Source organism: Alternaria incomplexa, assembly GCF_024043165.1.
Source record: "Alternaria incomplexa strain BMP 0042 chromosome Unknown scaffold_37, whole genome shotgun sequence".
NCBI classification, from domain to species: domain Eukaryota; kingdom Fungi; phylum Ascomycota; class Dothideomycetes; order Pleosporales; family Pleosporaceae; genus Alternaria; species Alternaria incomplexa.
Genome location: NW_026249886.1, coordinates 1 through 27,994, shown reverse-complemented (window position 1 = coordinate 27,994; position 27,994 = coordinate 1). Strand labels below are relative to the sequence as shown.

The 27,994-nt window shown below is 54.0% G+C and overlaps 10 protein-coding genes across 10 annotated transcripts; 6 read left to right on the top strand and 4 right to left on the bottom strand.

Annotated features, from left to right (window-relative positions):
• Window positions 1-127: 127 nt before the first annotated feature.
• Window positions 128-1,093, bottom strand: J4E90_011061 (uncharacterized protein; the record flags this gene model as incomplete). Its single annotated transcript, XM_051440572.1, is given in 2 exon segments — window positions 128-924; window positions 941-1,093. Coding segments are annotated over 2 exon segments (950 nt in total), but the record flags the coding sequence as incomplete, so codon positions are not given.
• A 235-nt stretch (window positions 1,094-1,328) lies between these two features.
• On the bottom strand, window positions 1,329-2,360 carry J4E90_011060 (uncharacterized protein; the record flags this gene model as incomplete). The annotated part of the gene is made up of 2 exons (XM_051440571.1): window positions 1,329-1,871; window positions 1,920-2,360. The coding sequence occupies 2 exons, from the start codon at window positions 2,358-2,360 to the stop codon at window positions 1,329-1,331; spliced, it is 984 nt and encodes a 327-aa protein (XP_051285572.1).
• Window positions 2,361-2,649: 289 nt separating this feature from the next.
• On the bottom strand, window positions 2,650-2,985 carry J4E90_011059 (uncharacterized protein; the record flags this gene model as incomplete). The annotated part of the gene is made up of 2 exons (XM_051440570.1): window positions 2,650-2,853; window positions 2,917-2,985. 2 exons carry the CDS (start codon window positions 2,983-2,985, stop codon window positions 2,650-2,652), a joined length of 273 nt encoding a protein of 90 aa, XP_051285571.1.
• Window positions 2,986-3,643: 658 nt separating this feature from the next.
• On the top strand, window positions 3,644-5,050 carry J4E90_011058 (uncharacterized protein; the record flags this gene model as incomplete). Its single annotated transcript, XM_051440569.1, has 1 exon — window positions 3,644-5,050. The coding sequence occupies one exon, from the start codon at window positions 3,644-3,646 to the stop codon at window positions 5,048-5,050; it is 1,407 nt and encodes a 468-aa protein (XP_051285570.1).
• Window positions 5,051-9,097: 4,047 nt separating this feature from the next.
• On the top strand, window positions 9,098-12,522 carry J4E90_011057 (uncharacterized protein; the record flags this gene model as incomplete). The annotated part of the gene is made up of 2 exons (XM_051440568.1): window positions 9,098-10,927; window positions 10,978-12,522. The coding sequence occupies 2 exons, from the start codon at window positions 9,098-9,100 to the stop codon at window positions 12,520-12,522; spliced, it is 3,375 nt and encodes a 1,124-aa protein (XP_051285569.1).
• A 1,470-nt stretch (window positions 12,523-13,992) lies between these two features.
• On the bottom strand, window positions 13,993-16,569 carry NPR3 (Nitrogen permease regulator 3; the record flags this gene model as incomplete). Its single annotated transcript, XM_051440567.1, has 1 exon — window positions 13,993-16,569. One exon carries the CDS (start codon window positions 16,567-16,569, stop codon window positions 13,993-13,995), a length of 2,577 nt encoding a protein of 858 aa, XP_051285568.1.
• A 435-nt stretch (window positions 16,570-17,004) lies between these two features.
• Window positions 17,005-17,643, top strand: J4E90_011055 (uncharacterized protein; the record flags this gene model as incomplete). Its single annotated transcript, XM_051440566.1, has 2 exons — window positions 17,005-17,254; window positions 17,459-17,643. 2 exons carry the CDS (start codon window positions 17,005-17,007, stop codon window positions 17,641-17,643), a joined length of 435 nt encoding a protein of 144 aa, XP_051285567.1.
• A 2,010-nt stretch (window positions 17,644-19,653) lies between these two features.
• Window positions 19,654-20,671, top strand: J4E90_011054 (uncharacterized protein; the record flags this gene model as incomplete). Its single annotated transcript, XM_051440565.1, has 2 exons — window positions 19,654-19,678; window positions 19,983-20,671. 2 exons carry the CDS (start codon window positions 19,654-19,656, stop codon window positions 20,669-20,671), a joined length of 714 nt encoding a protein of 237 aa, XP_051285566.1.
• Window positions 20,672-21,532: 861 nt separating this feature from the next.
• Window positions 21,533-24,840, top strand: J4E90_011053 (uncharacterized protein; the record flags this gene model as incomplete). The annotated part of the gene is made up of 2 exons (XM_051440564.1): window positions 21,533-21,647; window positions 21,746-24,840. The coding sequence occupies 2 exons, from the start codon at window positions 21,533-21,535 to the stop codon at window positions 24,838-24,840; spliced, it is 3,210 nt and encodes a 1,069-aa protein (XP_051285565.1).
• Window positions 24,841-25,402: 562 nt separating this feature from the next.
• On the top strand, window positions 25,403-27,183 carry J4E90_011052 (uncharacterized protein; the record flags this gene model as incomplete). Its single annotated transcript, XM_051440563.1, has 2 exons — window positions 25,403-25,873; window positions 25,939-27,183. 2 exons carry the CDS (start codon window positions 25,403-25,405, stop codon window positions 27,181-27,183), a joined length of 1,716 nt encoding a protein of 571 aa, XP_051285564.1.
• Window positions 27,184-27,994: the final 811 nt, after the last annotated feature.

Below are 27,994 nucleotides of genomic sequence, written 5' to 3'. Positions count from 1 at the left end.
CCAAACCACCCCCCCCCCCCCCCCCCTCTAATAAACCGCCGGAAACACACTCACCCGCCCCCCATCCGTCAACTGCGTAGTCCCATTAACATAAGCACCCCCCTTCCCCACCAAAAACAGCATCAACCCAGAAATATCCTTAATCCCGCCCATCCTCCCCTGCGGTATCTGATTCGTCCCATACACCGGGTTCAAACCAGCCGTCATATCACTCGGATACGGCCCGGGACACACAATATTACTCCGAATACCCCATTCGGACAGGAAGGTCGCCATCATCTTGCCCAGGTGGGCGGCGGATGCTTTACTAGCGTTGTAGGCGAGGCCGGCAGAGACCCAGCGCATGTAGGAGGCGACGGATGCGACGGTTATGATGTGGGCCATGCGGTCGTCGTCTGCGTCGATTCCGTTTTCTGTCGCGAGGGTGGTGTCGCGGGCGCGCGCGTTGCCTGTGCCGGTGACTTTTCCGGGTGTCCAGCCGCGGCGCGTGTTCGCTGCTTCGAGCAAGGGGAGGAAGGTGGCGGAGACGCCGATGACGGATTGCGTGTTTATCGCCATGGCGTCTTGCCAACCATCATAGCCCGCGACCATGGTTTCTGATAGCTGCTGTATGGACTCGGCTTTGTAGATGTCGGCGCCGTTTTTGGGGCCGATGACGCCGGCGTTGTTGATGAGGACGTCGACGTAGCCGATGTCTTTTTGTATCGTATCGGCGGCGGCTCTTACGGAGGCGAGGTCTGTTACGTCGCAGGGAAGGGCGTGGAGGGTGCCGGTGTTGTTGGAGTCGCGCGGTACATTGGCCTGGAGGGAGGTGACGGCTTGCTCGAGGACTTCGCGGCGGCGGCCGAGGAGGTAGATTCGCTCAGCGCCATTTTGGTAGAGTGCTGATGCTATGGCGAGACCGAGACCTGTGATGGTGTAAGCCTTCTGGCTATTATACTTTGAGCTCGAGCATGTCGAGGCGTGAGGGCGCGGGGCTTGGTGGGGTAGCTCGAAGCTTGAGTAACGTACCACTGCCGCCGCCTGTGATGACTACTACTAGCCCTTTCGCCGAGAAGATGTCGTTTGGTCTGATTGGTGTTGAGATGTCCATGGTGATGAAGGTTGGAGAGGATACGGAAGATGCAGAAAAGTAACTGGACTTTCACAGAGGAAAAGACGGACTTTGCTACTCCGACATGGAGCACAATGATTGCGTCACAGACGGAAATAAGCCGCTTGCAAAAAGATCCCGCGGCATGCTGCGTGTTGAATTCCGATTACGATGGGTATCATACGAACCTGCAGACCTGGTGAACGCCATTCCCTATGTTTTTTGTCTCATGCCACTAGCTGATACCCCCAATAATCTTGAGACCCAGATTATCCGCGGAGTATGCGAGGATATACCGGCACGGATGCCAGGCGACGTGGGACGCTGGTGTCGGGACATCGACCGTGTGTACAATCTCTCCGGTATGGACATGCGCGATGCGAATCTTCTTCTCTTCCTTGTCATCAGAGCCCGCAGTAACATAGCTACCGTCGAAGGAGAAGTCAACCGACTTGATGATGCCACCGGTCAATTCCAAAGTCCGTGTGCATATCCATTCTTGTGTGTCCCATAGTGAGATAAGCGCATCGCCTCCGCCAGCTGCCAGGTATTCGCCGCTGGGCGATAGTGATACAGCGTAGCATGCGGAGGTATGGGCGTTCAAAGTCATAGCGTTTTCGAAAGACGGGTAACGTAGGCTCCTGACGCTGCCGTCGCCGGCTGTTGTGTAGAGGTGGTTGCCGGACCAGTCGAAGACGCATTGGTTTGTTTGGAGGACTTGTTGGTGTTCGGAGAGGATGCTTAGGGTCGATCGGTCGATGGTGACAAGGAGATTATCCTAGGGAATGTCAGCATGTATGTCTTGCATGGCTATGGGGGTCCTAACCTTTCTACCTGCGACCAACTCATTCCCATCCGGCGTCCATGCCAACGTGAATGGGCACTCGCCGACCTTGACTTCGCCTACACTAGCCTTGGACCGTATGTCCCAGAACCTGACCATGCCATCAGACGTGGAGCTTGCGAGCTCATTCTCGTTGATTGGGTGAAAGGATACGCGCTCTAGGGCTGCTGTCGTATTGGGCGTGCGCAATTCGGTCGAGTTCTTAGCATTCGTCTTTTCAGGGTTCCAGATGCGCAGTGTCCTATCAGCAGCGCCTGTCGCGATGAATGTTCCAGAGGCGTTCCATGATAGCGTGCGGATGTAGTGCGAGGATGATACCGCGTTGGGACGAGGGCTGTCTTGGTAGACGGATGTCTTGAGCTTTCGGAAGTGTTCGTGGAAGGAATCTGACTTGATCGAGCGCGCACGTATCGGAGGCGCCATGTTTGAAATTCGATGTTTCACGCGACTGGTGAGGGGCTGGTAGTTATGCGACGGCGAAGTTTGTGGTGTTGAAGCTCGATTGCGAGAAGCTCAAGCTCAAGGTTCACACGGACCATGCCCTGCCGACCGAAGCTCAGGGTCGGCCCTTCACGATACCGCAAGCAATGATGTACGAACACATGTTTGGTAGTCATGTTGCAGAAGAGTAACATGATGTGCATGTCAATTTAGCAGCGTTGGTGCCTCGCATCTCATCATATTATTTCATTTCAACAACTGCAGAAGCTGTCTAATCCTTCTTGCTCTCAGCACCCTCTTTCTGCATGCCCTCGCAGCCAACCAGATTTCCTGCCTTCTCCTCAATGCCGCCCATTCCTTGTTGGCTGGGGTCGCGGTTCGCTGATGCTGCCTTCATTGCGTCTACGGCCTGCTCCTTGTCTTGCGCACCCGATGCCTTCCATGGCTCACTACCGGTGACGTTTCCGATGGTCTCCTAGAGGTGAGTTAGCATCTAGCATTACATTTTTGAGTAGTGGAAAGTTGAGTCGTCACGTACCTCAGCGGCGCCCTTGACGTATTGGGCGTGAGAAGAGACGAGACCGGGGTTGTTTGGTGCGGCAGACATGTTGATGTGTGTGGTGAATTTCCGATAAAAAGGTTATAGAGGTATGTGTAGAATGCCTTGAAAATATGTAGATGGTTGGTAGTCTTGCACGACTTGCGCTGGAAGTTTGGCCACTATATCGAGTGACGGGCACGTTGACGTCATCAAGCACATCACATGGAGACGCGCCCCAGCTCGCGCGTCAGCGTGAGCATTAGACGCTTCTGCAGCAGCTCTAGTTTCAGTCGCGTCCAAATTTTAGAGTCTCTCCACTCGAAAGGAATAGCCATTGACCATATGACGTTGATGTAATCCACGGGCGCTGACGCCGCGTTCCATAGTACGTGTGTGCTTGTTGGAGGCTCTGCGGTGCCATACAAAGTGGCGGATATGATGCCTGAGGCATCAAGATCATGAACGGTTTCGACGAAGCTTGGTTCTTCGAAGGCTTGAACTTCGCAAGCCTTTGCAGCTTGAGCACCTTCTGGTTCAGGCAAGTGCAGATGTACCTCGGCAACTATCTTCACGCCAAAAGATACTTACAAATCAACGGCATTGCGTGCTCCAGCATAGGCGACTTGGAGATTTCTTCTAGCACCTTTTCCCAACCGATTTATAATTTCCCATATTCTTTTATGCAAAAGTCGTAGACCAAAATCCTCAGACTCGGCACCTCAACATGGCACCCCAAGACTACAACCAAGGCGTCCCTGGCCTCCCATACTTCACCCCAAAACATTTGACCTCACCAGGAACGCCCGCCCCAAACACCAAACAAAATGACACAACACCAACACTATTCACGCCCCTCACCATCCGCGGCACCACCCTCCGCAACCGCATTCTCGTAGCGCCCATGTGCCAATACAGCACCGCATCCTCAGGCCCCACCATTGGCGCCCTAACAGACTACCACATCGCAACGCTCGGCCACTACGCCCTCAAAGGCGCAGGTCTAGTCTTCATAGAAGCCACCGGCGTTCAAGCCAACGGCCGCATCTCACCAAACTGCCCCGGCATATGGAGTGATTCCCAGATTCCCGCGCTGCGAAGAGTCTCGGATTTCATCAAGAGCCAGGGCGCGCAGAGTGGTCTCCAACTAGCGCATGCGGGACGAAAGGCGAGTACATGCGCGCCCTGGATCGCCGGCGAGCAAAAGACACAAGGCGGGAAGCGGAAAGTCAGCGTCAAAGCCGACGTAGACGCCGATGGCTGGCCAACAAACGTCGTCGGCCCCATGGGCGGCCAAGAATGGGCGTGGGACGAGAAAGCGGCCGATGACGAGAGCAGCGGATACTGGGCCCCTCGCGCTCTCAGCGAGAAGGAGATCAAAGAGTTAATCCAAGACTGGGCTGACGCAGCGCAACGAGCAGTAAAAGCCGGTATCGACGTGCTCGAAATCCACGGCGCACATGGCTACCTCATCCACCAATTCCTCTCACCCGTTACAAATCAGCGTATAGATGCGTACGGCGGGTCCTTCGAAAACCGGACTCGTCTTCTGGTCGAAATCACCAAGGCCATTCGTGCCGTCATCCCAGATACTATGCCCCTGTACCTCCGCATCAGCTCCACAGACTGGATGGAAGAAACCGACCTAGGCAAAGCTCGTGGTACCTGGGACGTCGAAAGTTCGATCCGCCTCGCGAAACTTCTCCCCGGTCTGGGCATCGACCTCCTCGACGTAAGCAGTGGAGGAAACCACCCCGACCAGCGAATCAACATGTTCGACTCCAAAGACTACCAGATCAAAATCGCCGCGCAAATCCGGAGTGCGCTCAAGAAAGAGAATCTCAGTCTTTTCATCGGCGCTGTGGGTCTTATTACTGAGGCGGAGCAGGCGAGGGATATTGTTGAAGAGGGGGGTGCAGCGTCGACGATTGCGAGGATTGGGGATGAGGAGGTGGCGAAGGAGGCGAAGGCTGCGGTTAGGGTTACGGAGGGGAAGGAGCCGTTGGCGGATGTTGTGCTTGTTGCGAGACAGTTTATGAGGGAGCCCGAGTGGGTGCTTAGGGTGGCGTGGCAGTTGGGGTTAGATGTTGCGTGGCCGAATCAGTTTTTGAGGGTTAGGTTTCCGAAGTTGTAGAGATGTGTTGTGAGTGAGAAGGAGAATAGAGTGCGTCTTTGACTTTCGGGGTGTGATTTTGTGCGCCATCATTTGATGTCGTTTATTTTGCGAGTGCGCCTTTGACTCAATCCGGGATCAGGTCTTGGTTCGGACTGGTTATTGAGATGGTATTCCGGTATATGGTGTGATCGCGATGGCTTTGCTGTTGTTCGCTAGAGTAAACTTTTCGTAGGACTCGTTGAGGGTGTTGAGGTGATGTTATTAAGTCGGGGATATGATTGGATGATCGGATGTTTTTGCAGGGGAAATGAGCTGCTAAACACTGTCAAGATAATGCTTGTGTTCTAGCTACTGCACTGGCTGCACTTCTGTTGCTGTGAAGAGTCTTCGGCTCTCGCGGCGCGCATCCCTGTGCGTCGATAGGCTCACTCTTTGAGTGTCAGCGCTAGCCATGCCGTTGCGCATAATGTACAGCCACCACCATTCTGGAAGTGAGGGGCTGCGACCAACTTCAAGTTTACCACGATCATCCTGGGCATACCAGAGTTTTTTCACTAACATCACCTGCTTTGCTAGGCATTGATGCCAGCATGGATGCTTCTATCGACACGCTTATTCCTCCTCTTGCAACAGTGGGTAGATCACGATCTCCGCAAGAAGAGATAGCCGCAAAACTACCTCCAGCACTACTTTGCGAGCCTTGCAAAGCTTTGCTTCGAGGGGAGAGTGCACCCTACACAGGGGATGACTCACCCGGTTATGCCTTCGTTCATCATGTTGATACGGAATCTTTCCAACAAGCTCTGGAGCTTCCGTGTGACTTATGCGTTCGGCTCCACAAAGCTTTCGAGAACTGTAATAGTATCCTCATTCTTGTGAGAATAGATGGTAACAGAGCTGACCTGATACTAGATGAAGGCTACATGTCTACGTATCGCACAGGACCAACGAGCTACAGCTTTAGCAAGTTCACCACCGAACGTATAGCACTCGCATTTCAGAGTGGGTCTAGTTGTGCATACCCTGATATAGAGCCATACGATTGTAAGGAAGGTATGCCTTGTGTGCGTTAGCAACAGCTGATTCTGGGGCAAAGTGAGACCCGACTTGCATTATCAACATATCACCGCGAACACGGGTGATGCTAAAGCTCTCTCATTTCTTCGAGGACAACTCCATGGATGCCGAACGTTCCATCCGAAGTGCTCCCAACTTGCTCCCCACAACTATTTTATGCCCACAAGAGTCATCTACGTTGGGTCCGCCGAGGACAATGTGGTCCGCCTCTGTGAAAGAGTAGAATCAACTACCCCTGAAGCCTACACCGTACTTTCGCACTGTTGGGGAAAAGATCCTGACTATCTCATGCTCACAAAAGCCACCGCCCAGATACTCAGAGAAGGCGTTCCCGTTTCTCGTCTGCCTAAGACTTTCCAGCACGCTATCACTGTTACGCGAAGATTCCAAAAAGAATATATCTGGATTGACTCATTGTAACAATCCAGCGTCTCATCAGCTATTGCGGTCGCTAAGCATACGCAGATGCATCTTCCAGGACGATCTCCACGACTGGGCTACAGAAGCACGACGCATGCGCGAAGTTTACAGCAAAGCCGCCTTCTGTATCGCAGCAACCGCTGCCCAATCTGGGGATACCGGCCTGTTCTTTGACCGTGATGTTCAGCAGCTCACGCCGATCAAAGTTGAGGTTACACGGTCAAGCCTCGACGAATCGTCCGGCTGGCCAAGTCCGGGTACATACCTTTTCGGTTTCCATTCGCTTGATTTATTGTCTCTTGTCAACTCTTCACCCCTGAATAGAAGGGCTTGGGTCGCTCAAGAACGATTCCTTTCACCACGCATCCTGCACTTTACACGAAAAGTTCTTGCTTGGGAATGTCATCAGTCCTACACTCATGAGAATTACGCCAAAACGAGCGTCGACACTGCTTCGATACATCCATACTCTGACCCTAGTTCTCTCAAAAGGATGCTCAATAGCATTCGATGGCAAGGACCCGACATTGAATCCATCTTGAGATCCGAATTATTCATGCGTGCGAAATTCGGGTGGCAACCCAGCGACAGTACAGACCAACTCGTTCAAAACACAATATATCAAGCGTGGGGCCAGTTCCTGCATAGCTACAGTGGGCACGAGTTAACCAAAGAGTCGGATATCTTTGTAGCGCTCAACGGCGTTGCGGACGAGGTTGGACACATTATGGGCGATCGTTTGGTTGCCGGCTTGTGGGAAGGACGCTTTATCGAGGACATGTGTTGGTATTCGACGTGGGGGTCTGGAAGACCTACGGTGTGGCGCGCGCCAAGTTGGAGCTGGGCAAACATAACAGGCCACATCGGTTCTGCTGCGAGAATACGCCGGCTATCTTGGATACGTGTAGAAGATCGGTTTCCGCACGAGATGGCAGCTGTTGTCAAAATGGATATTGCGACAAAGCCTTCTGGAGAACTCGAGCAAGCTTCGGTGCTTCTGGAATGCAGAATCATACCAGTGAACGTTTGCGCTGCGTCTGATTCGTCAGGTAGCAATGCCTGGTGTACCATGACCAAAGGCAAATGGCCGTCGTCCATGGCAGAGACATTTGCTGAAAGTAAGCCCAGCGCTGAAGTCCACGGAGCGTTCGAGATTATGATTGAGAATTACAAGGCTCCTCGTTACCACAATCACAAAGTGATCGATGCCCAATTGCTTGTCCTCGTGCGGCGCGGTGCTTCCGGCGAGACGAAATCATTGCAAGGCATTTGTATAGTGGAGTCCACAAGTCATCCAGGCGCGTTTGAGAGGATTGGGTATTTTGACCTTCACAAAGAGGACACGATCTCGGTGCGTGCAGCATACGAACAAGCTAGGGTTCAAACCATCTTGCTGGTATGATATATTTGTAAAGTTCACCGTCGAAGTTGCCAGCACTACCCAGCGAGCTTCCGTCGGATGAGGTGTCGGCTGTAGCACGCACGCCGCCGCGACAATGAAGGGATTCATAAGATCTGCATTGGTTGTGGAGGTCTTTGTCGTACGTTCTTATGCGAGGTCCACGTAAAGCGGTTGTCTAAGAAGATCAGGGATTCTGCGGAGGTGTAAACCTGTATGAGAAGTCCACGCATGAGGACCGCCGTGCCGGTACTGTGTATGCAATTCACTGACATTGAAGCGGGGTTGTTGGGGATTGTGGATATAACCAGGAAGGAGCATTCGGGTTGTTCGGGACGGTCTTTCCTTACCAGCGACGGGCATATAACGAGGGCCGCTTACACTGGAAGGCGCGGAACCGCAATCTCTTATCGTGTCAGTAAGCATGACCAATACTCATCCAACTCTTTTGTGCAAACTCGTAGAAGAGAATTCTGGATAAACACCATCCTGACTCGCATGGATGGATTTTGACAATTCGCATGACGAAAGCGGATCCACCTGCAGGACTGCGCGGTGCGCTCCGCGATGCATGAACGTGTGGGATTCGTCGCGGATTGGTCGAGGTGCATTAGCGAGGGCAGCGACAACGGCGACAGTTGCAACGGCGATGATCACATGTCGGAGACGGTTGACGCCATATCGCGTCGTTGAGAGGTGAAATCAAGCGACGGGTGAATTGAAGATGATGCAGGTTGCAGATGCGGGGAGGACGGAAGCTGGATTGGGAATTGGGCAGCATGGAAGGGGAAAGGGCGAGTGGCTAGCGGCCGGTGACGTCCCCCGAGCTCAGGTCTCGATTCACTTGGTGGTGAAGGAAATTTTAGCAGAGGCGCGCCCCATGCTTCCGACAAGCCGCGCAATCCCTGCACCCGACGGCCTTTCACCATCATGTCTGATCTCCGGCGACGACGCCAATTTCACTCAAAGGCGCACCTTTGTCGCGTCACGTCGACATTGTTTGAGGCATTGTCGAACCCGCCTCCAGCGCCGCCTAGCTCCCGGTAGCAGCCCTCCACTTCCAAGTTTGGATCCCGCCTGGACTTCTCCACTTAAACTTCCGCGGGTCTGGCGATGCGTCGCTGAGTTTTGAACGTTAGACGATACCTAGATATTCCTAATCAGGCGCCATGCCGTCCCGTCTGTTCTCGCGCGACTCGCCCGCAGCAGAGCAGCAGCTTCCCTTCACCAGCGACGCCGTCAACGAAGCCGACTTCGCCCACGATGCCTCGCATGCCGAACAGGGCAGCCAGTCCCTCCCACGCCGGATAAGAGGGAATTCAATCGCTGGGGGCCCTCTCTCTGGCTCCTACACGCGCAATCCCATCCGCTCCTTCGCGCACCAGACCTCCCACGGGTTTGCCGGTACCTACCCCAAGCCTCATCTATGGGCAGCCACTGACTGCCGCGTAGATACCCCTCAGTACTCGTCCCAAGGCGTGCGGGAGAGAAGCTCCCAATTGGCATCGTACGCCCTCGAAGCCGAAGACTACCAGGACCGGCCCCAGCGCCACAGCTTCGCCGACCCTGACACGTTCTCCGGGAGACATGCGGGCATACTGTCCGATAACGACGAGGGGCGCGCCTCGATAGACACGGGTCGCTGGACCGACACCATTGAGGAGGACAGCGAAGCCGAGACGCCCGATACCGTTATCGGGCCACAACAGGCTGATAAGGGCTTCTTCAGCCCTAAGCTGCCGGGAGCGACGTCACAGAGCGCGAAGAAGACACCAGGTAGCTCACACGTGCCGGGTGTAGTTGTCGAGGATACCGAGCGCACGCCTCTGCTGCCCCAGACCAGACTATCGCGCCCGGACCCGCAACAAAAGCAGAAGCCCTCCGAGAGCCACTCGTGGACACCGCACTCCAAGTCGCGCCTGCCTCAACGCGTCAAACAAACATTTGCTGCTGGACGGGGACATCTACTAGACGTGAGCGCATCTCTAACCAACCCCAAGAACTACACCAAGGATGCTCTCATCTCGAGCGCTCTCAGCAGTGTTCAGATCACGTCGGCCGTATTCCTCGGACTGCTTCTGAACCTCCTGGATGCGCTGTCCTATGGCTACATTCTGTTCCCACTCGGTGCGCCCATATTCAGCAACACTGGCCCGGACGGTATCTCCATCTTCTTCGTGAGCTGCATCGTCTCCCAACTCTGCTATTCCTTGGGACTGTCCGTGTTCAAAGGAGGTGTTGGATCTGAGATGATCGAGGTCGTGCCATTCTTCCACAAAATGGCCTACTCCATCATGAACCAGATGGAAGGCAAGCCACCGGAGGCCATCATAGCCACTACCATCGTTTCCTACTGTCTGAGTTCCATTTTGACCGGTCTCATCTTCCTCGCTCTGGGAGCCTTCAAGCTAGGCAACCTGGTCAGCTTCTTCCCAAGACACATCCTGATCGGCTGCATCGGAGGTGTGGGTTTCTTCCTGGTCGTTACTGGCATTGAGGTGTCCGCCCGCCTCGAGGGTAACCTCAACTATGATCTTGCTACGCTCCAGAAGCTATTCTCCGGCGACACCTGGTATCTATGGACACTGCCGCTTGCCCTTGCAATCACTATCATGGTCCTTCGGCGTCTGTCCAAGAGCCCCTTCGTTTTACCCGCTTTCTTCATTACCGTCTTTGCTGTCTTCTACATCATCGTCAAGGGCATTTTACACAAAGATCTTGAGCCTGTGCGCAACGCAGGTTGGATCTTCGAGACGCCAGAAGCCGGTGTCAAGTTTTACAGATTCTACTCTTACTTCAAATTCGGCAGCATAGATGGAGCGGCGCTTGTCAGCACTATCCCCACCATGTTCGCCCTTTCATTCTTCGGCATCATCCACGTTCCCATCAATGTCCCCGCTCTTGGTGCCGCGGTGCGGGAGGACAATCTTGACGTCAATCGAGAGCTGATCGCTCACGGTATCTCCAACACCCTCTCTGGTTGCTTGGGTAGTATTCAGGTAAGACAATTCTCACAACTGTTCGCGATCAATCACTAACAGACTCCTAGAACTACCTCGTCTACGCCAACAGTGTAATGTTTGTCGACAACGGCGGTAACAGCCGAACTGCAGGTATCATGCTCGCATTCGCAACAACCGCCGTCTGGGTCGCGGGCCCAGCCATGGTCGGCTACATTCCGATCTGCCTGGTGGGCGCACTCATCTTCCTCCTGGGTATCGACCTCATGAAGGAAGCTCTCTGGGATACCTTTGGCAAATGTCACAAGCTGGAATACCTGACCATCCTGGCCATTGTACTCATCATGGGCGTACACGACTTCGTTGTTGGTATCTTCGTCGGTATCGTCCTCGCGTGCGTCAGCTACGTGGTGCAAAGCTCGCGTCATTCAGCCATCCGAGGAACATACAGCGGCATGATCGCAGAGTCCACTGTTCGCCGCCCACGATCCGATTCTCGTTATCTCAACAAGGTGCGAGGTCAAATCCGCGCCATCAAGCTCGGCGGTTTCTTGTTCTTCGGAACTATCGTTTCCGTGGAGGAGTACATGCGGTCCTTGATCGACGACGACCATTTTGAGAAGAACCCTATCAGCTTCATCATCGTCGACTTTACGCATGTCTTGGATGTTGACTTCTCTAGTTCCGAAGGTTTCCAGCGCATCAACCGTATCCTGAACACCAAGAACGTTAAGATGATCATCTCTGGAGTCTCCTTCGCTGATCCAGTTGGTCGAGCCCTTCAAAACGTGGGTCTTCTGGACGAGGACGGCGATGATGAGTGCCCACCACCACAGGTCTTCGAAGACCTGAACACTGCGCTCGAATCCTGCGAGAACGAGTTGTTAGAGGTCTTCCACAAGCACTGGAACCGCCATGCGACAAAGCCACAAACCACACCGCCGATGAGCATCTCCGGATCTAAGGGCACCTCCCCCAACGAACCAATCGCTACTGGCGGCACGCCCACGTCCTTCGGTGCCAGCTCCCTCAACCCCGTCTTCTCCTCGCCCCGCCGCGGTGCCAGACTCATCGCAGCCCGATCCACCATGCGCGAAAGCGGCGAAGACTCTCTTTCTATCCCCGACACCACCTCGCTCAGCACAACCCAAACCACACAAGTCGCTCCTTCGCGCTGGCGCAACTTCGCCCAACCACTCAAGATCATCCTCCAAACCTTCGAAGACGTCTCCACCAAAAACGAAGACTTCTGGCAAGCCGTCGCACCCTACTTCGAGCGCAAAGAATACCCCGCTGGCACCGTCCTGTACTCCCGCGGAGACGACCCAGACGGTTTCTACATCCTAGAGAAAGGCCGTCTGCGAACGGAATACGAGCTTGATCAAGGCAGCTTCTTCGAAGTCATCTTACCGGGTACTACATGCGGAGAGCTGCCGTTCTTCTCCCAGACCGATCGCACTGGCACAGTGGCCGCGGAAAATGACTCCGTTGCTTGGCTGCTCACGCGTGAGAAGTATAACGAGTTGGAGAGGAAGGATCAGGAGGTTGCGACTGAGTTGCTGAAGGTGGGATTGAAGCTGACCAAGGAGAGGATGGATGCCATCACGAGTTATGTGCTTGTTACTGCGTCCTAGATGAATATTGTATGGTGGGATGTAGACGCGACGTTTTGTACATGGGTATCTTTGCATAGCGGTGGTTGTTTGTGAACGTAATGTCATCTTGATGGTACGTCTAGCTTTCTGTTGTGCTGAACATGTTGTCACAGTGAAACAGTCGAAAGTGATAACCCAATTATCTCGATACAGGAATGACGAAACACTATGAAAACATCCCAGCATCTTCCATAAGACAGCACGGCAACCGCCGTCCACCATCTCCCAAACCCAATCGCAAACGCCCTTCTCCATAACCCCCATACACCTAACCGTGACCAAACCCCCCCAAACCCCACTTTCACACCATAGTCTTCTTCCCCCTATGCCGCCCCTCCCAATTCTCATACCCCCCATACTTCCCCTCGCAATCAGGATTCAGGCCTGCCCCCCTCCAACGTAATAAGCGGATGCGTACCATGGTAGTCAAGCCTACAATATCTCCTTAGCTTTTGTATTCAATAAAGAATACTGTATTTAGCTTCAGACTTACGTAGTAGCAATAACACTCGGACAATTCGTAATCAGCCTCCCGTCCCAGTACTCAGAGCACCCGCCGTACCCGTAGTGGTCCTTGTCATGCTGGTGGTGGTTGTTCTTGTGCTTGCGGGGCTCGAGGTCAGACGCCATGGTGATGAGCGTCGTGTGTGTTGCGGTGACGATAGGGGCGGCAGTGGTGGGAGCAGGAGGATCAGCGACGACGACGACGGCAGAGGCAGCGGTCATGCGCGGCATCGCCGTAAAGTTAGGCGTTGACGGCACCGCAGGAGTCGGGATCGAAATGGGGCCGGCGAAGGCAACGGAGGCCAGGGCCAAGGGGAAGGCGATGAAGAGGCCACGCATTTTGGTGGTGGTTTGGTTTGGTTTGGGAGTAGTGCGGAAAGCTGTTGTGAAGTAGACTTTGCTTTTGAAGATAGTAAGTAAGAGGAAAGAAGAGAGAGGAGGGATGTGTTATATATGAAGTGTTGGCATGCGCAAAAGGATTCCACGAAAGTTCAATCCATAGTTGAGCTTTGCGTGGTATCACTTCCAAAGGGAAGTACTTGAGGCTCGACCATGGGATATCGCGAAGGAGTAATGCGACGGGTGGATATGAATCCAATAACTATAGTTCAAGCGAGCATATTGTTGCGCGAAAGAACCAAGGGGTTCGCATTGTACATGGAACGAAGTAGAGAGGCGTGCAGCCTACATCAAGTCAAAATCATGCGAAGTAGATATCCTAAAGTCAACGTAGGCTCCAGGATGCCCACTGTTTCCTTTAAACTAAGGTGGCCTGCAGCTTACATCAAGATAAAAACACGCAAAGTGGCCAACCTCACGTCAACGTAGGCTCCTAGGGTGTTCACTCTCGTCTTTGAAATGAGGTGTGTTGAGAGAGAACTACGGTTCAGAACCAACGAACACACGGGTATCGAATCACGAATCATCACCACATCATCCACCACCTCACCAATGCCGCGCAATAACCAGCCAGCCTCTCTCCTTGACCGCATTGAACAGCACCGCGACCCGCTTCCGCTTGATGCCCTCTCTAGCCGACACATCCTCGATCGCATGCTTACCATCTAGATGCCTGAGCAGCATGGGCCAGCTCTCTCGCAGTTCTTTACCAGTTATGCCACCCAGCGCGCCATCTGCGTGTTTCGGCGGACTGGGATTCGTTGAGATGATCGCCGTCTCTTCGAACGTCTGAGCGATCTTATCGAGCCACCGCGCTTCTATCGACGATGCTTTTTGCGGAGATAGGATGGTGGTGGGTGCGAAGGACGATGGGTCGGGTGGGGCCAGCTTCTCTACCGGAGATGTGGGCGAGACTATCGAGTTGCGCGATGGAGATGGGGAGGTTGGCTTGAGATGTAGAGGCGACGGGCGATGGGGCTTAACATCCCGAAGCCCAAGATGAGATGGCGACTCCGCTCTCTGCGACGGAGTGAGCGCAATGGTCGTGCGTTGACTACTCGTACTTCCAGCGTCCGAACTCGTGCGCGCAGAAACGCTACGCGACATGGCGGTCGATCCGAGTCGTGGGCTTAGTATCGTACTGCTCTCCATCTCCTCATCCGCATCCCTGCGCGTGCGGCGCAAAGGCGATGAAGTCCTCGCGGAGTTTAGCGAAAGCAAGCTGCTTCGCTTGTCGGAAAGCAGACTATCCGCCACCGAGTCGTTGTCGCTCATCAATTCTCTGCGCGCCTCTTCAGCTTTCTTGATACGCTCTTCGCGCTCCATCTCCGCTGCGACTTGCGCTTTGATCTCAGGCGTTACGCGCACCCAAGCGAATGTGCGCAACTGCGTGACCCAGCCGCCACGCATGAGCCACGCTAGAATCTCCATGTACGCTTCGCGATGTTCGGCTGTAGGTATGAAGTTCCTGTACGGCCGTGGTGTACCGGAGAGCATGCTCAGTACTTTGGGCAGCGTAGGTAACGTGGGGAAGCGCTGCGCATATACTGATATCGCAGCTGGGAGAACAGTCATGTCGGCGTTTGGACTGACAATATATGTGTCGCGTGGTGATAGTGGAGCGACGAGACGTGCGCGCCGCCAATACACAAGATGGCTTGCTATGTACTCCATATCGTGTGCGGATATGTTATGCTTCTTCGAGATCTTGAGTAGCGACTTGGTGGGTATGATGTTGCGTATGTAGAATGCGATGGCTGCGGCGTTGCCACCGGTATCACCGCCCAGGTCTTTGATCAGCACTTCGGCATCCTCCAAAAGCAGCAAGGCGGCATGCTGTGTCATAGGCGCATCATCGTCTTCAAGTATGACGTTCGAGGTTGTAAGCCATAGACCTGGCATCTGGGGTTCGATCGCGGTGGGGAGGTAGGGAGTGGAATCGGCCTGGGGGATCTGGAAGGATGTGTTGAACGTCGCATCGAAGTGGATGTGGGCTATCTTGTCGTGCGAGATCGCGTCGAACATTATAGCGATAGATTTGGCGAGCGGCGACGTGCTGACAATCTTGCGCCATGTCGCAGTCAGCGACTCGTTCGTCTCCTTGGCGCGCTGCTTGATGTCGATGATGCGCTTCGATTCCTTCCACACGTACTGGAAGCGCGCCTCCTCGTACTTGAGTGCTTTGGCATACTTGCGCGTGACGTTTTCGTACATCTCCTTGACGCGTTGCTGGTATTCCAGCGCAGGCGGGTTCAGCACGAAGACGACGTTGAACATGGTCATGTCTGGGTTGTTGATGTCAAGACTCGTCGAGTTGCTGCGTGCATCTGATCCAGCCTCTGATGGTCCACTCGACATGGAGTCGTGGCCGTAGCCTGGCTCGAATCCTGGGACGGGTTCATTCGACGGTTCGGGGGAATTCGCGTCGTCGTCGCTTGCGCTCGTGAGATTCCTGACCAGATCGCCATCTTCAAGCTTCTGCTGATCTGAGCGCTTCTTCTTCTTCTTCCGCTTCGCCTTCTTCCAGAGCCCGTCGTCTCGTACGAACATGGGCGCGCCAAGGAAGACGATGCTCTCAACGCCAAGCTCGAAGCGCCTCTTGTTGTACTCCTTGCTTGGGCTCAACATCTTCTCGAGCGCATCCATCTTGAAGCCCAGCACGGTATCCCAGTCGTGATCTCCACCCTTGCCTCGATGTCCATTGCCGCCCTGGTCGTTCTCATCGTCCGCATCCTCCTCGTCGATTGTCTCCTGCTTGCCCCATAGCCCCGATCCCAGCTTGGACTTGTCGCTCACGCGGCCGGTCAGGGTCCTCCCCGATGCGCGACCGCCGCTGGTGCGACTGCCTATCTCGATATCATTGTCGTCGTCCGAGTCGGTACTGCTGTCCCACTCGCTATCGGAGCTGCGCGAATCGACGCTGGCGGTTGACGTGTCGTGCCGAAACCAGGCCGGGTCTTTCGCGGCGGCGAGTGCGGCAGCTGAGGGTGAGAGCGGCGGATAGTGGAAGACGAGACGGGGGCCGAGCGACCGCGACTTGGTGACGAGGAGGATGGCGTGGAGGTTGGAAGCGGGTGGCAGCGGGACAGCCATTGGAGAGTGGAGGACGGGCAGGTGCAGCATGCGGGGAAAGAAGCTGCGGAGCCCCGGGAGATCTAGCCCGAAGCAGACAGCTCTTTCACTATCATCAACCAGCACCATGCACGCCGAGGTACAAGCGCAACGTCAAGGCGCCGATCCTCACATTCGTGAATCCAAAGACTGCCTTCACGAAATTACAGCGAGCAACAAGGAGAAAGACAGGCACAAATAGCTATAGGGCTCGGCCATTCCACTAATGACCATCGTCGTCTCGTTCGATGAACGAATGGATCAGGATGCACTGTGCATACTCGCGGACTGGCCCGATATACAATGACTTTAGGCGCTACAAGGTCTTTCCAAAGTACTAGAGTAAAGTAGACAATCCCCAGCGCACGTAACAAGTCCTCTTCTCCGGATTCATTCACATATTGTACAGTCTTACCACATAGCGACGGGCCACTAGAACATTGAGGAATGTCTACCATACGGACCTCGCCTCCATACACGCCGCGTACAAATCCAGGCAGTGTACCCACCGCAGACATAACGCAATACTACCTAGACGATGACTTGACGAAGCTCGCAGGCTTCATTACTAGTGTACCCCCGGATCTCTTGTACAACATAATGTCCGCCGCGACTGAAGCCGACCTCAGAGCGCTCCTCGCCCTTATCGACCCATCCGATCTACGCATCGAGCCCGGCTACCTGATGACCAGAACTTGTACGCGCGTGTCAAACTGGCTAAGAAATGGAAGTCAAAGATGGGCGGTGAGTAAGGACGTCATTCCCTGTGCCCTCTTCCTCCTTCTCAAGTTTAGGGTTTTGACGCGCGACGGGGTGTGCAACTCGCAGACGCACGAGGAGAGTCTCAGGCTTGCTGCAGCCATTAAGACTGCGTATGGAAATCTTTGCGACAGCAGGGTAGCGCCAAAGGCGTGGGCCGACATCATGGGTAGACAGTATGCGGACCTTCAGGGCGCTGAGATTGCGTTCTTGAAGGACCTGGACTTCAGGACTTGGGTACATGAGGCTGACTTCAAGGAGTTTGTGGGCAGGTTCGAGATCGTGTGGGAGATGTTGCTTGAAAATCAGGATGACGTTTTCTTTTGACGGCCGCTTGAACCTACTCTCGATAGCGAAAGTGGTCGTAGCGACGATCTCATTATGATCTGAATTTGATTAGGTGTCTTGCAAGCGCTCCCTCGTGCGACATTGAGACAGCACAGAGCCAAGATGTAATGTGAGAACATTGTCGCAGCCACTGGGCTTGATACACCTTAGTCAATAGTACTCATTGCCATAGTGCAGATTCACGACCCTGCTTTCACAACACGACTCGCGTATGCCCTCAAGAAAGGCGTTTCATTCTACTCTCTTTCTCTTCCCCATGTGCGCGTAGTTGACTGACAGCCTTTGCTAACAAGACACCCACGCCTGGATCGACATGGCTCCACAAGCGTCTTCTAACACCGTCAACCACTATCTCGTTCCGCCCCAGCCTTAAACATCGTCTTTCCTTGCTCGTCTCAGCACATTCATCCTACATGCCCCACTCAACGTCGTAGAGTCTACGCTCCGTCCATCGTCAACGGACAGCGGCAAAACCCAACACATCAACCCCAATAGCGACACTCTACGCCCCACGCAATTCATGACAACCGTGTGCCAAGGCCTGCTCCAATTCCTCAATATGGACTTTACCTCTGCTGATCACGCAAGTCCAGATACCATCCCTCTCGCCTTATGTCTACTGCTCCGCTATCGTGTAGCGTCTTCCTCCACATCCCAGCGTGAAGACGAGCGTAGATATGAATATGCGGTCTCAAGTCAAGATGGAAGTGGACTTCTCACTATCCCCATACCCTATACCACCTCCAGATCGTGTTACCGACCAGAGATGAGTGATGCAACGCTTGTTGCGATAGCGGTGCACACCGCGTACAAGTTCCTTGTTCACGATTGGGTGAATTTGGAGCATTGGGCTGTGCCACTTCAGCTGAGTAGACATGCTCTGCTGAGAGGGGAAAGAACGTTTTTGAGAGTGATTGAGTATGCTGTTTGGGTGAGGCAGGAAGAATATGTGCAGATGAAGGGTAAACTCGATGACTTGTGGGAAGAGGTGTTTAAGAGGGCTGTTAGACCGGCGCCTCCGGATTTCGTGATGAAGAGGCTGAAGACGAAGGGATGAGGTATTGTAGCATTGAATGGATTGCTCAGAGTTACGAACCTAGTAACATGAGAACGATATTGAATCAAAGAATTGCGCCAGGTAGACCAAAGTCAACAAGATGCAATGCTATCACGATTGAGGTAACCCAGGAGTGTATTTGACGTTGTCGCATAAACGGCGCGATGGATTACGACACAAAAAGTGCCATGTCAGGCCTGCTTTTTCCTGAATGAGCAATGTCTGCTACTCGACTTGGAGTACACACCCGCAGACGTGCCTCTTCTCCTTATTTGTATGAAAGCCATCGGAGCGCTTGTTCAAGTCGCGAGTATCAAGTCTGATGAAATCGTCGTGATCGTTCCTTCAGGAGAAGGTGTTGACGTGTGTAATGACTGGACACCAGGAGGTCCGTGAGGCCACTTTTGACTTCAGCTACCGCGGATGCCATCAGGGACAACGTTGTGAGTGATGGCATAGCTGGGGATGTCGCATTCCCGCATCGGGTCTTGCTGTACATGAGGTTAAAGACCATGGGGTAAGTGATCAACTTTCCAGCTCCACAGCGACGCCAGATCAATACATTGTCAGCTGGAATTGTCGATACGAATAAAAACAACGGTGCAGAATTCGCCACCGTCAGCCTCGACGCACATCATGCCGCGATCGAGAACGCCGCAAAGACAGGGTGTTGAGAGGCTGTACGGCAGCGACTCCTTATGAATGCCATAACCGTCAAAAGTGATCAGAACCTTGGAAGGCATGAAGTTGCAATGCGTATCTGCGACGATAGTGAGAAGCCAGGCGAGCAGAGTTCCTCCTCGCCTGGATGTGCACACGACCTGAAACACAAGCGGGGGAAACACGATGACGGCGACGATCCATGCCACGCAACTGGTTGGCTCCGGCTGACGGTGATGTGGAAAGGGTGCAGACGCCACTCGCCATGCGACATGCCCGAGTACAGACGCGAGAGTGGTAGGCGCAGAGGGATGGACGTCTGCTTAAGGCTGCGGCGGCAGTCCTGAGGTTGTCTTGCCTCACTACACTCACCTCCGTCGCTCGTTACGAACTGTATGATCATGTGGGCGTCTATTGGGATATGGCTGTTGTTTGCGCAGGTCTTCGCGCTGGGTGTTGCTGCGCATCGCGACTGGTGGCTGCAGAGTCTCCCCCAGTGTTGGCGGGACTGCTTTGGGAACACAGACGACGGCTGCAGTTATAGGAAATGTGAGTTCAACACTATTGTACTTCACCGCACCACGGACTGATGTGGCTCCAGGCATATGTCAAACCAGCGAGAGCAGCACCTCGTACCTCTCCAGCGCAGTCGCGTGCGCCGTATCCTCATGCAAAGCCGACGAATCGGACATCGAACTCGTCCTCGGACCGCTAGAACTCTACTGCGATGCCATCGGCTGCACGATACCTGCTGAGGTGGTGGAAGACGCCTACGCCGCTGTGTCGAGCACCGCCGCAGCCGACCCTCCGAAACCCACGCACGCAGCCCCAACAACCAAGCCCGCCCCCGCCGCACCCAAGCCCACCACCACAACCCAAACCAACGACCATGACGACGCTGGCGCTGATCTGACCAGCGCAATCAGCACGACTATAACAAAGACGTCGACCGATGGCGACGGCAACACGCTGCAGATAATCGTGCCTATAGTCATGGGCCCGACGCAGATTAGCACCGGCAGCATCATCACGTCGACTGTGGCTGGTGGCACGCCCGTGTCCACGATCTCGTCGCCTAGCCCCTCTGCCCAGCCTTCCGCTCCGGTGCCGACACCAGGCGCCTCCTTTACGCAGACATCGTCGGCATCGGGGTCGGAAGAGACAGACCCTCCGCCGGCCAACGGCAACGGTAGCCCGTTCGAGAATATGCAGGCTGGTGCTGGGAGGTGGTCGCTGTCAACACCAGGAATGGCGTTGGGAGCTTTCGCTGCGCTGGTGATGCGCATGTAGATGGTGTCCCAAAGCATGCGACATGACGATTCCGAACCATTTACTTGAGGAATGCGCCAACCACCCCGATGATTAGTGTATTTGCTTTTGGAAGATACGAAGATTCGACAAGGTGAGGTTGTCTCGTAGTGCAACAACCTCTACCGCTCGATTTGCTGTATGATACCTAGATATGATGAATGCTCGATTATGAAAGATTACCACCCCAAGACCGTCCTCACGAGATCAATAAAGTCCTCATTGCGAAGTTGTAGTCAACCCTCGTAAACCCTGATCGCCGGAATGCCAGCGGATGACTTTGGTCCACGCGCATCATTCCACCGCTTTGTCCCCGCAAGCCAATGAAAGCAGATCTAATGCCAAGTCGGTCCTCCAGTCCTTGCACAGGAATGAGACTCGCAAGCTGCACCTTCTTAAGCCCCATCAACACTTCGCATCTCGCCCAGGGCCTATTCTCGTCCCATCTCGCGTGTCCAGCGGATTTGCATGTGCTTCAGCCTCTAGCTCGGCCGACGCAATTCCGACGTGAAAACCTCCGACGGGCGACTTACCTAAAACAGGGCCAACGAATCAGCGTGCTCGCATTCCGCAACGACGACCGAGGCATCTTGCTCTCCAAGCAACAAAGTGGTCCCAACGCGTCCAGGAGGTAGCATTCGGAGCGCGCGAACGAGTCCAGTTTGTTTCAGTGCGTCATTATGCAAACGACGTGGCATGACTGAATTTCTTTCTGATACCTTATAGATAGAGCGGGCTGTCCGGCCACGACGAACGGTCAACACATCGACTTCAACAACCAACGAGCGTTTACTTTGAGTTCTTGGACTTTTACCTTCTACCTTTTACTATTTATCCCTCGACATGGCGGAGCTTGAACCTATCCCCGGCCCTCCTGGCCTGCCCATCGTTGGCAACATCACAGACATCGATGCCACAAACCCCATACAGTCTATGTGTAATCTGACACTGAAATACGGTTAGTGGTTCTCTTTTTGCATACCTACCTTGCTATCCGCTTCCTGCACAGGACTGAGTTTGGCTGCGAATCTGCGAACCGAGAACTAATGAGTGCAGGCCCGATATGGAAGTTCTACCTTGGCGGCGAGCGTGTCGTTATCGCAAACCAAGCTCACATGGACGAGATCTGTAACGAGGAGCGGTTCTCGAAAATCATAGCGGCATCACTAGAACAGGTCCGCAACGGTGTTCACGATGGTTTGTTCACATCCTACGGACCACAAGAAGAGAACTGGGGTATTGCGCATCGCGTTCTGCTTCCTCAACTCGGCCCGCTCGCCATTCGCAACATGTTCAACGAGATGCACGACATTGCGTCGCAACTCGTCATGAAGTGGGCAAGACACGGCCCTGAGCACACCATACATGTTACGGATGACTTCACCCGGCTGACTCTCGACACCATCGCCCTTTGCGCCATGGACTACCGTTTCAACTCCTACTACTACCAAAAGATGCATCCCTTCGTCGATGCCATGGCCGACTTCCTCAAGACCAGCGGAGACCGCGCAAGGCGAGACCCCATTTCGCAGATGTTCTACGGTGCCGAGTCGCAAAAGTATTGGAAAGACATCGAACTGCTCCGCAAGACCAGTCTGGACGTCATCAAGACGAGGAGAGAGAATCCGACTGATAAGAAAGACTTACTGAACGGCATGTTGAACGGTGTCGACTCCAAGACTGGCAAGAAGATGACGGACGAGAACGTCATTGACAACATGATCACCTTCTTGATTGCTGGGCATGAGACAACATCGGGCTTGCTGTCGTTCACCTTCTACTACCTTCTCAAGAACCCCCAGGCGTATGAGAAGGCGCAACAGGAAGTCGATGATGTGATTGGAAAGGGCCCTATCACTGTTGACCACTTGACGAAGCTTCCCTACTTGAACGCTGTGCTCCGCGAGGCTCTTCGTCTCCAACCCACTGCGCCTTCGGTCGGAATGACTGCCAAAGAAGACACTACGATTGGAGGAAAGTATGCAGTCAAAGCAGGCGTTCCTCTCGTTGCGTTGTTCCCGATGGTGCACCGCGATCCGGTCGCATACGGTGAGGATGCCGAGGAATTCCGACCTGAGCGAATGCTTGATGCTGAGTTTGAGCGACGCAACAGAGAGTTCCCCAACTGCTGGAAGCCCTTTGGCAACGGCATGCGAGCCTGCATTGGAAGGCCATTCGCCTGGCAAGAGGCCCTTTTGGTGCTTGCAATTCTTCTCCAGAACTTCAACTTCACCATGGAAGACGCGTCGTACCAACTCCAGATCAAGCAGACGCTCACGATCAAGCCCAAAGACTTCTACATGCGCGCGCATCTCCGCAACGGAATCTCCGCGACATCGCTCGAGCGCTCGCTGGCATCGGCTACGCTCAACGACCCACCTCCAGTGAATGGCGCATCCGCTGTCAGGAAAGAGAAGACCACCAAGGGCAAGCCTATGGCTATCTACTACGGCTCCAACACCGGAACATGCGAAGCGCTTGCTAACCGCCTTGCTGGCGACGCTGCAAACCATGGCTTCAACGCGGAAGTTGTGGACACTCTGGATGCGGTGCGCGAGAGCATCCCCACCGACAAGCCCGTTGTCATCATCACCGCATCCTACGAGGGCGCACCTACCGATAACGCCGCACACTTTGTCAACTGGATCGGTACTCTCAAGGGTAAAGAGCTGGAGAATGTCTCGTATGCCGTCTTCGGATGCGGTCACAAAGACTGGGCGAAGACATTCCACAAGATTCCCAAGTACCTGGACGCTACTCTCGAAGAAAGAGGCGCGACTAAGATGGTCTCGATGGGTAGCACCGACGCTTCATCAGGAGACATCTTCACCGACTTTGAGACATGGGAGGACCAAGTATTGTGGCCTGCCATGCGCGAGAAGTACGGATCATCAGAGGCCGATGGCGAAGGCTCGTTGGAGACAACACTCGACGTCGAAGTCACCGCTCCCAGGTCATCTACGCTACGTCAAGATGTTCGTGAGGCTCGTGTGGAGGAGATCGAGGTCCTCTCCGGCCAAGATGCCACGCAGAAGAGGCACATCGAGATCAGCCTCCCCTCGGACATGACATACTCAGCGGGCGACTACTTGGCTATTCTGCCTTTGAACCCCAAGGAGAACATCCAGCGCGCGATGCGACACTTCGGGTTGAGCTGGGATTCAATGCTCACTATCTCCTCAGCTGGCCCCACCACGCTGCCTACAGATACACCCGTCAGTGCTATCGATGTCCTTGGCGCGTACGTAGAACTCGCTCAACCTGCCAGCAAGCGTAATGTACTGGCACTTGTTGAAACTACACGTGACGAAGACGATAAGAAGGAGCTGGCGCGTCTCGCGGATGAAGACTTCAGCTCTGAGATCACAGCCAAACGTGTGTCGGTGCTTGATCTCCTCGAGCGGTTCCCCTCGACTAAGCTGCCACTCGGTATCTTCCTGAAGATGCAACCACCGATGCGCGTGCGCCAATATTCCATCTCGTCGTCGCCTCTGTGGAACCCGAACAACGTCACCCTCACATACTCTGTTGTCAACCAGCCCGCCCTCAGCGGTCAAGGCCAATACGTGGGTGTGGCTACTAACTATCTCGCGAACCTCGCGCCGGGCGACAGGCTGCATGTCAGCGTGCGCCCATCGCACAAGGCCTTCCACCTACCCAAGGACTCCAAGAGCGTCCCTGTCATCATGATGGCAGCCGGCACCGGTATCGCCCCCTTCCGCGGCTTCATCCAAGAGCGCGCCGCCCAAATCGCTGCCGGCCGCAAGCTAGCGCCCGCCATCCTCTTCTACGGTTGCCGCTCGCCGACCACGGATCTCATGTATGCCGACCTGCTCAAGCGCTGGGAAGACATGGGTGCCGTCTCACTCCGCCTCGCCTTCTCGCGCAAGGCAGACGAGTCGCTTGGCTGCAAGTACGTCCAAGACCGTGTCTACCACGATCGCGCCGACGTCATCGAGCAGTTCGAGGCGGGCGCGAAGCTCTTTGTATGCGGCTCGCGCGGCGTGGGCGACGGGGTGCAGGAGACGCTGATTCGGATCGCGAAGGAGCGGTTGAAGGAGAAGGAGGGGCGGGAGGCGGATGACGCGAAGGCGAGGGAGTGGTTTGAGGGGCTCAGGAATGAGAGGTTCGCTACCGACGTGTTCGAGTAGGCGTAGATACTATACTGTAGAAGAGCAAAAGAGTCTACACCCGAATGACGCGCACGCGTTCTGCTTGCACCGTGCCTCACTTACCTCCCCCACCAAAGTCTGCGCCACACCTTCACTCACCTTCACGTCTCAACAACCATCTCCACGCCGATTGCTTCATCTTGGCATCATGTCACGATATCGCGCAAAGCCTCGACATCCCACTCTTACTAGCTGAACGAAGCTTGTCGTCCGCCCAGCCAAGGCGCAGAGTTTTGCGCATCTTGCAGCGTGGAGGAGCTGTGAACGAATCAGCTGCGGGTGATCCCGGTCTAATCTAATCTGATCGCATCTAATCAGATGATCACCTGCCACATCGATGCAACTGCCATGTCCGACAACACTCCGAAAGCTTGTCATCGTCGCCATGGCGCACGCAACAGGTAGAATGCGCCGCTGACACGATGGCTTACCGCGGTAGAACCGGTGGCCTCATCGCGATGTTTGTCGCATGCAAGATGAGGGGCTTTCCTCAGTTTTGTGGCAATCTCTTCGACCTCTCCCAATCTCTCTGGAAGTAACGATGGCGCTACTGGACTTGCTTTCGTCGCCGAACGTCGAACGATTGAATGACCTGTTCCGATGGAGGCTGCTACTACTTGCGGTAACCCCGCTCGCCCTGACATACCTCGTGCGAAAGTTCACCACAGCAAAGCCCCTCGATCTCAAGCAGTATTCGCATTTTCCACAACCCGAGCCAGCAGATCCCGTCCGAGGCCATTGGCCATGGGTTGAGAAGATTGCAGCTGAGGGCGATCCTCGACGCGCCTTCGATGAGATGCTGTACGAACAAGCTGAGAAGCTTGGATTTCCCCCGGTTTTGCTCGTCGACTTCCGCCCGATTGAGAAGTTCCCCGTGCTCTTCATCCTGGACAACGATGTCGCGGAACAAGTCACCAAGCCGAACAAAGCATTTCGGACTAGCATGCCAAAGCATCCTTCTATCCAGCAGATAGCACCTCTGGTCGGCTCAAGGTCTTTGGTTACTACCGATGTAAGTAGTGTGTGAGCAGGTGTAGAGTTGTGGGCGACGGTAAAGAAACTGACGGTGAGCTATAGGGCGAGGAATGGAACGCGCTGTACAAGCGTATACGCCCGGGCTTCCAACCTAGCCATCTCCTTGGTTTGGTCGACGTCATTCTGGACAAATCCGAGACTTTCATCGAGCTCATGGAACAGAAGGCCGCAACTGGCGAAACCTTTCGTCTCGACGCCTACACCACGAACCTTGTCTTTGACATCATTGGAATTGTAACTTTCGACATGGATCTCAACGCGCAAATCGACGGGAAGCAATCTGAAGTTTTGCTCACGTACCGCGCCCTCTCGCAAGCCTTCAACAAGCGCCCGTTTGGTGGGGTCGGATGGCGCGGCTACTTCTCTGCCAACGAGCGTGAGATCCGCGCGAAAGACAAGCATCTGGACCGCATCCTTAAAGCAAATATCAAGGAGCAGCACAAAGCTTTGCTTTCGGGTGACATCGACACGAAGACGCAGGACAAGAGCGTCGCAACCCTCAGCCTCCACGGCATCGACCGACTGACACCCCAAATCCTCCAACAAACCAGCGACACGTTACGCGGCTTCCTCTTCGCCGGCCATGACACGACATCCATCCTTCTCCAATGGGCTTTCTACGAGTTGCATACACATCCCTTCGTTGCGCGAACTCTCAGGGAAGAGCTTGACAACGTCTTTGGTTCCGACACTCACCCATCTATCGTCGTGAAAGCGCTACGAGGCACCGACGCTGGGGTACTCTTGAGCCGTCTGCCCTACACCGATGCGCTGATCAAAGAGTCCCTACGACTCCACCCACCCGGCACGACCGCGCGCATCGCTCCACCCGCATCAAACACCATGCTCACCCTTCCCAACGGCGACACCCTCCCCATCGACGGCCTATGCGTAACACCCCGCGCATACACCATCCAGCGCCACCCCAAGATCTTCGGCTCCACCCGCAACGACTTCAAGCCCGAGCGCTGGCTCGGCGACGCCGGTAAGCAGATCCCCGAAAGCAGCTTCCGGCCCTACGAGCGCGGCCCGCGCCGCTGCACGGGTTCTGAACTCGCGAACCTGGAGACCAAGATCATTATCGCTTGCGTCGCACGCCACTTTGACTTTGTCAAGCAAGGGCTTGGGGAGCTGGATCTGGATGAGAAGGGCGAGGCGCGGGTTGAGGGGAATGGCAAGGCGAAGACGAAGGGCGAGATGTTCTCGACGCATCAGGTTACGGCGAAGCCGGTTGATGGTATGGAGGTGAGGGTACGAGTGAAGGAGTCGGGCGACGAGAGGAAGTAGATGCGACGTAAGATATAACAAGACAGGAAGTAGAGCAGAGATAGACAGAGTAGATACGAAACGTAGAGTACAATCTACCCGTATAGTACTTCTATCGCGAAACTATTTCTATTATTACTCTACCTCTAAGCGACTGCCTAGAATTCTACTGCGATTTAAAATTAGCGCAGGTTCTACTCTCTATTAGTCGCGTTAGCGTAGGTTTTACACCTTTATTCTTACTTCTCTTTTTTTCTTTATAATAATTTTCTTACCTTTTCTACTTTCTATATTACTTCTCTACTACCTTTCTACTACTTCTTTACTACTATACTACGCGCTATAATACTCTCTATACTCTCTACTATAATATTAATATCTATTATTTACCTCTATAAATATAATTACCTCTTTTATACTACTTATAAGAGCGTAATTATATTTTAAAAGCTTAATAATTATCTTACTTATACGTATTATATTTATTATTAAGTAGAAATCTAAATCTTAAGTAGTAACACTTGTAGCTCGAAGAGCTACTAATTCTAAAGAGGTAAGAACTATTACTAGTACTCTATTCTAGAGCGCTAACTAGAGTTAGAGCTAACTCTAGTTATTTTAGTGCTAAGATATATACATTTCCCTGCGTAGGCGATATTACGTAGACTAATTCTAGTAAACTTTATAGGCTAGTCTAGTTAGGTTCCTAACCAATATAAGGCGACGGATTATGCACAATCCGCGCCCGATTTGGTATCGCGTTAGGGTTCGCTAACTAAGAAAGGAAATCTAGAGGGCATAATCCGTGCGCATAATCCGCGGGCTTTAACAG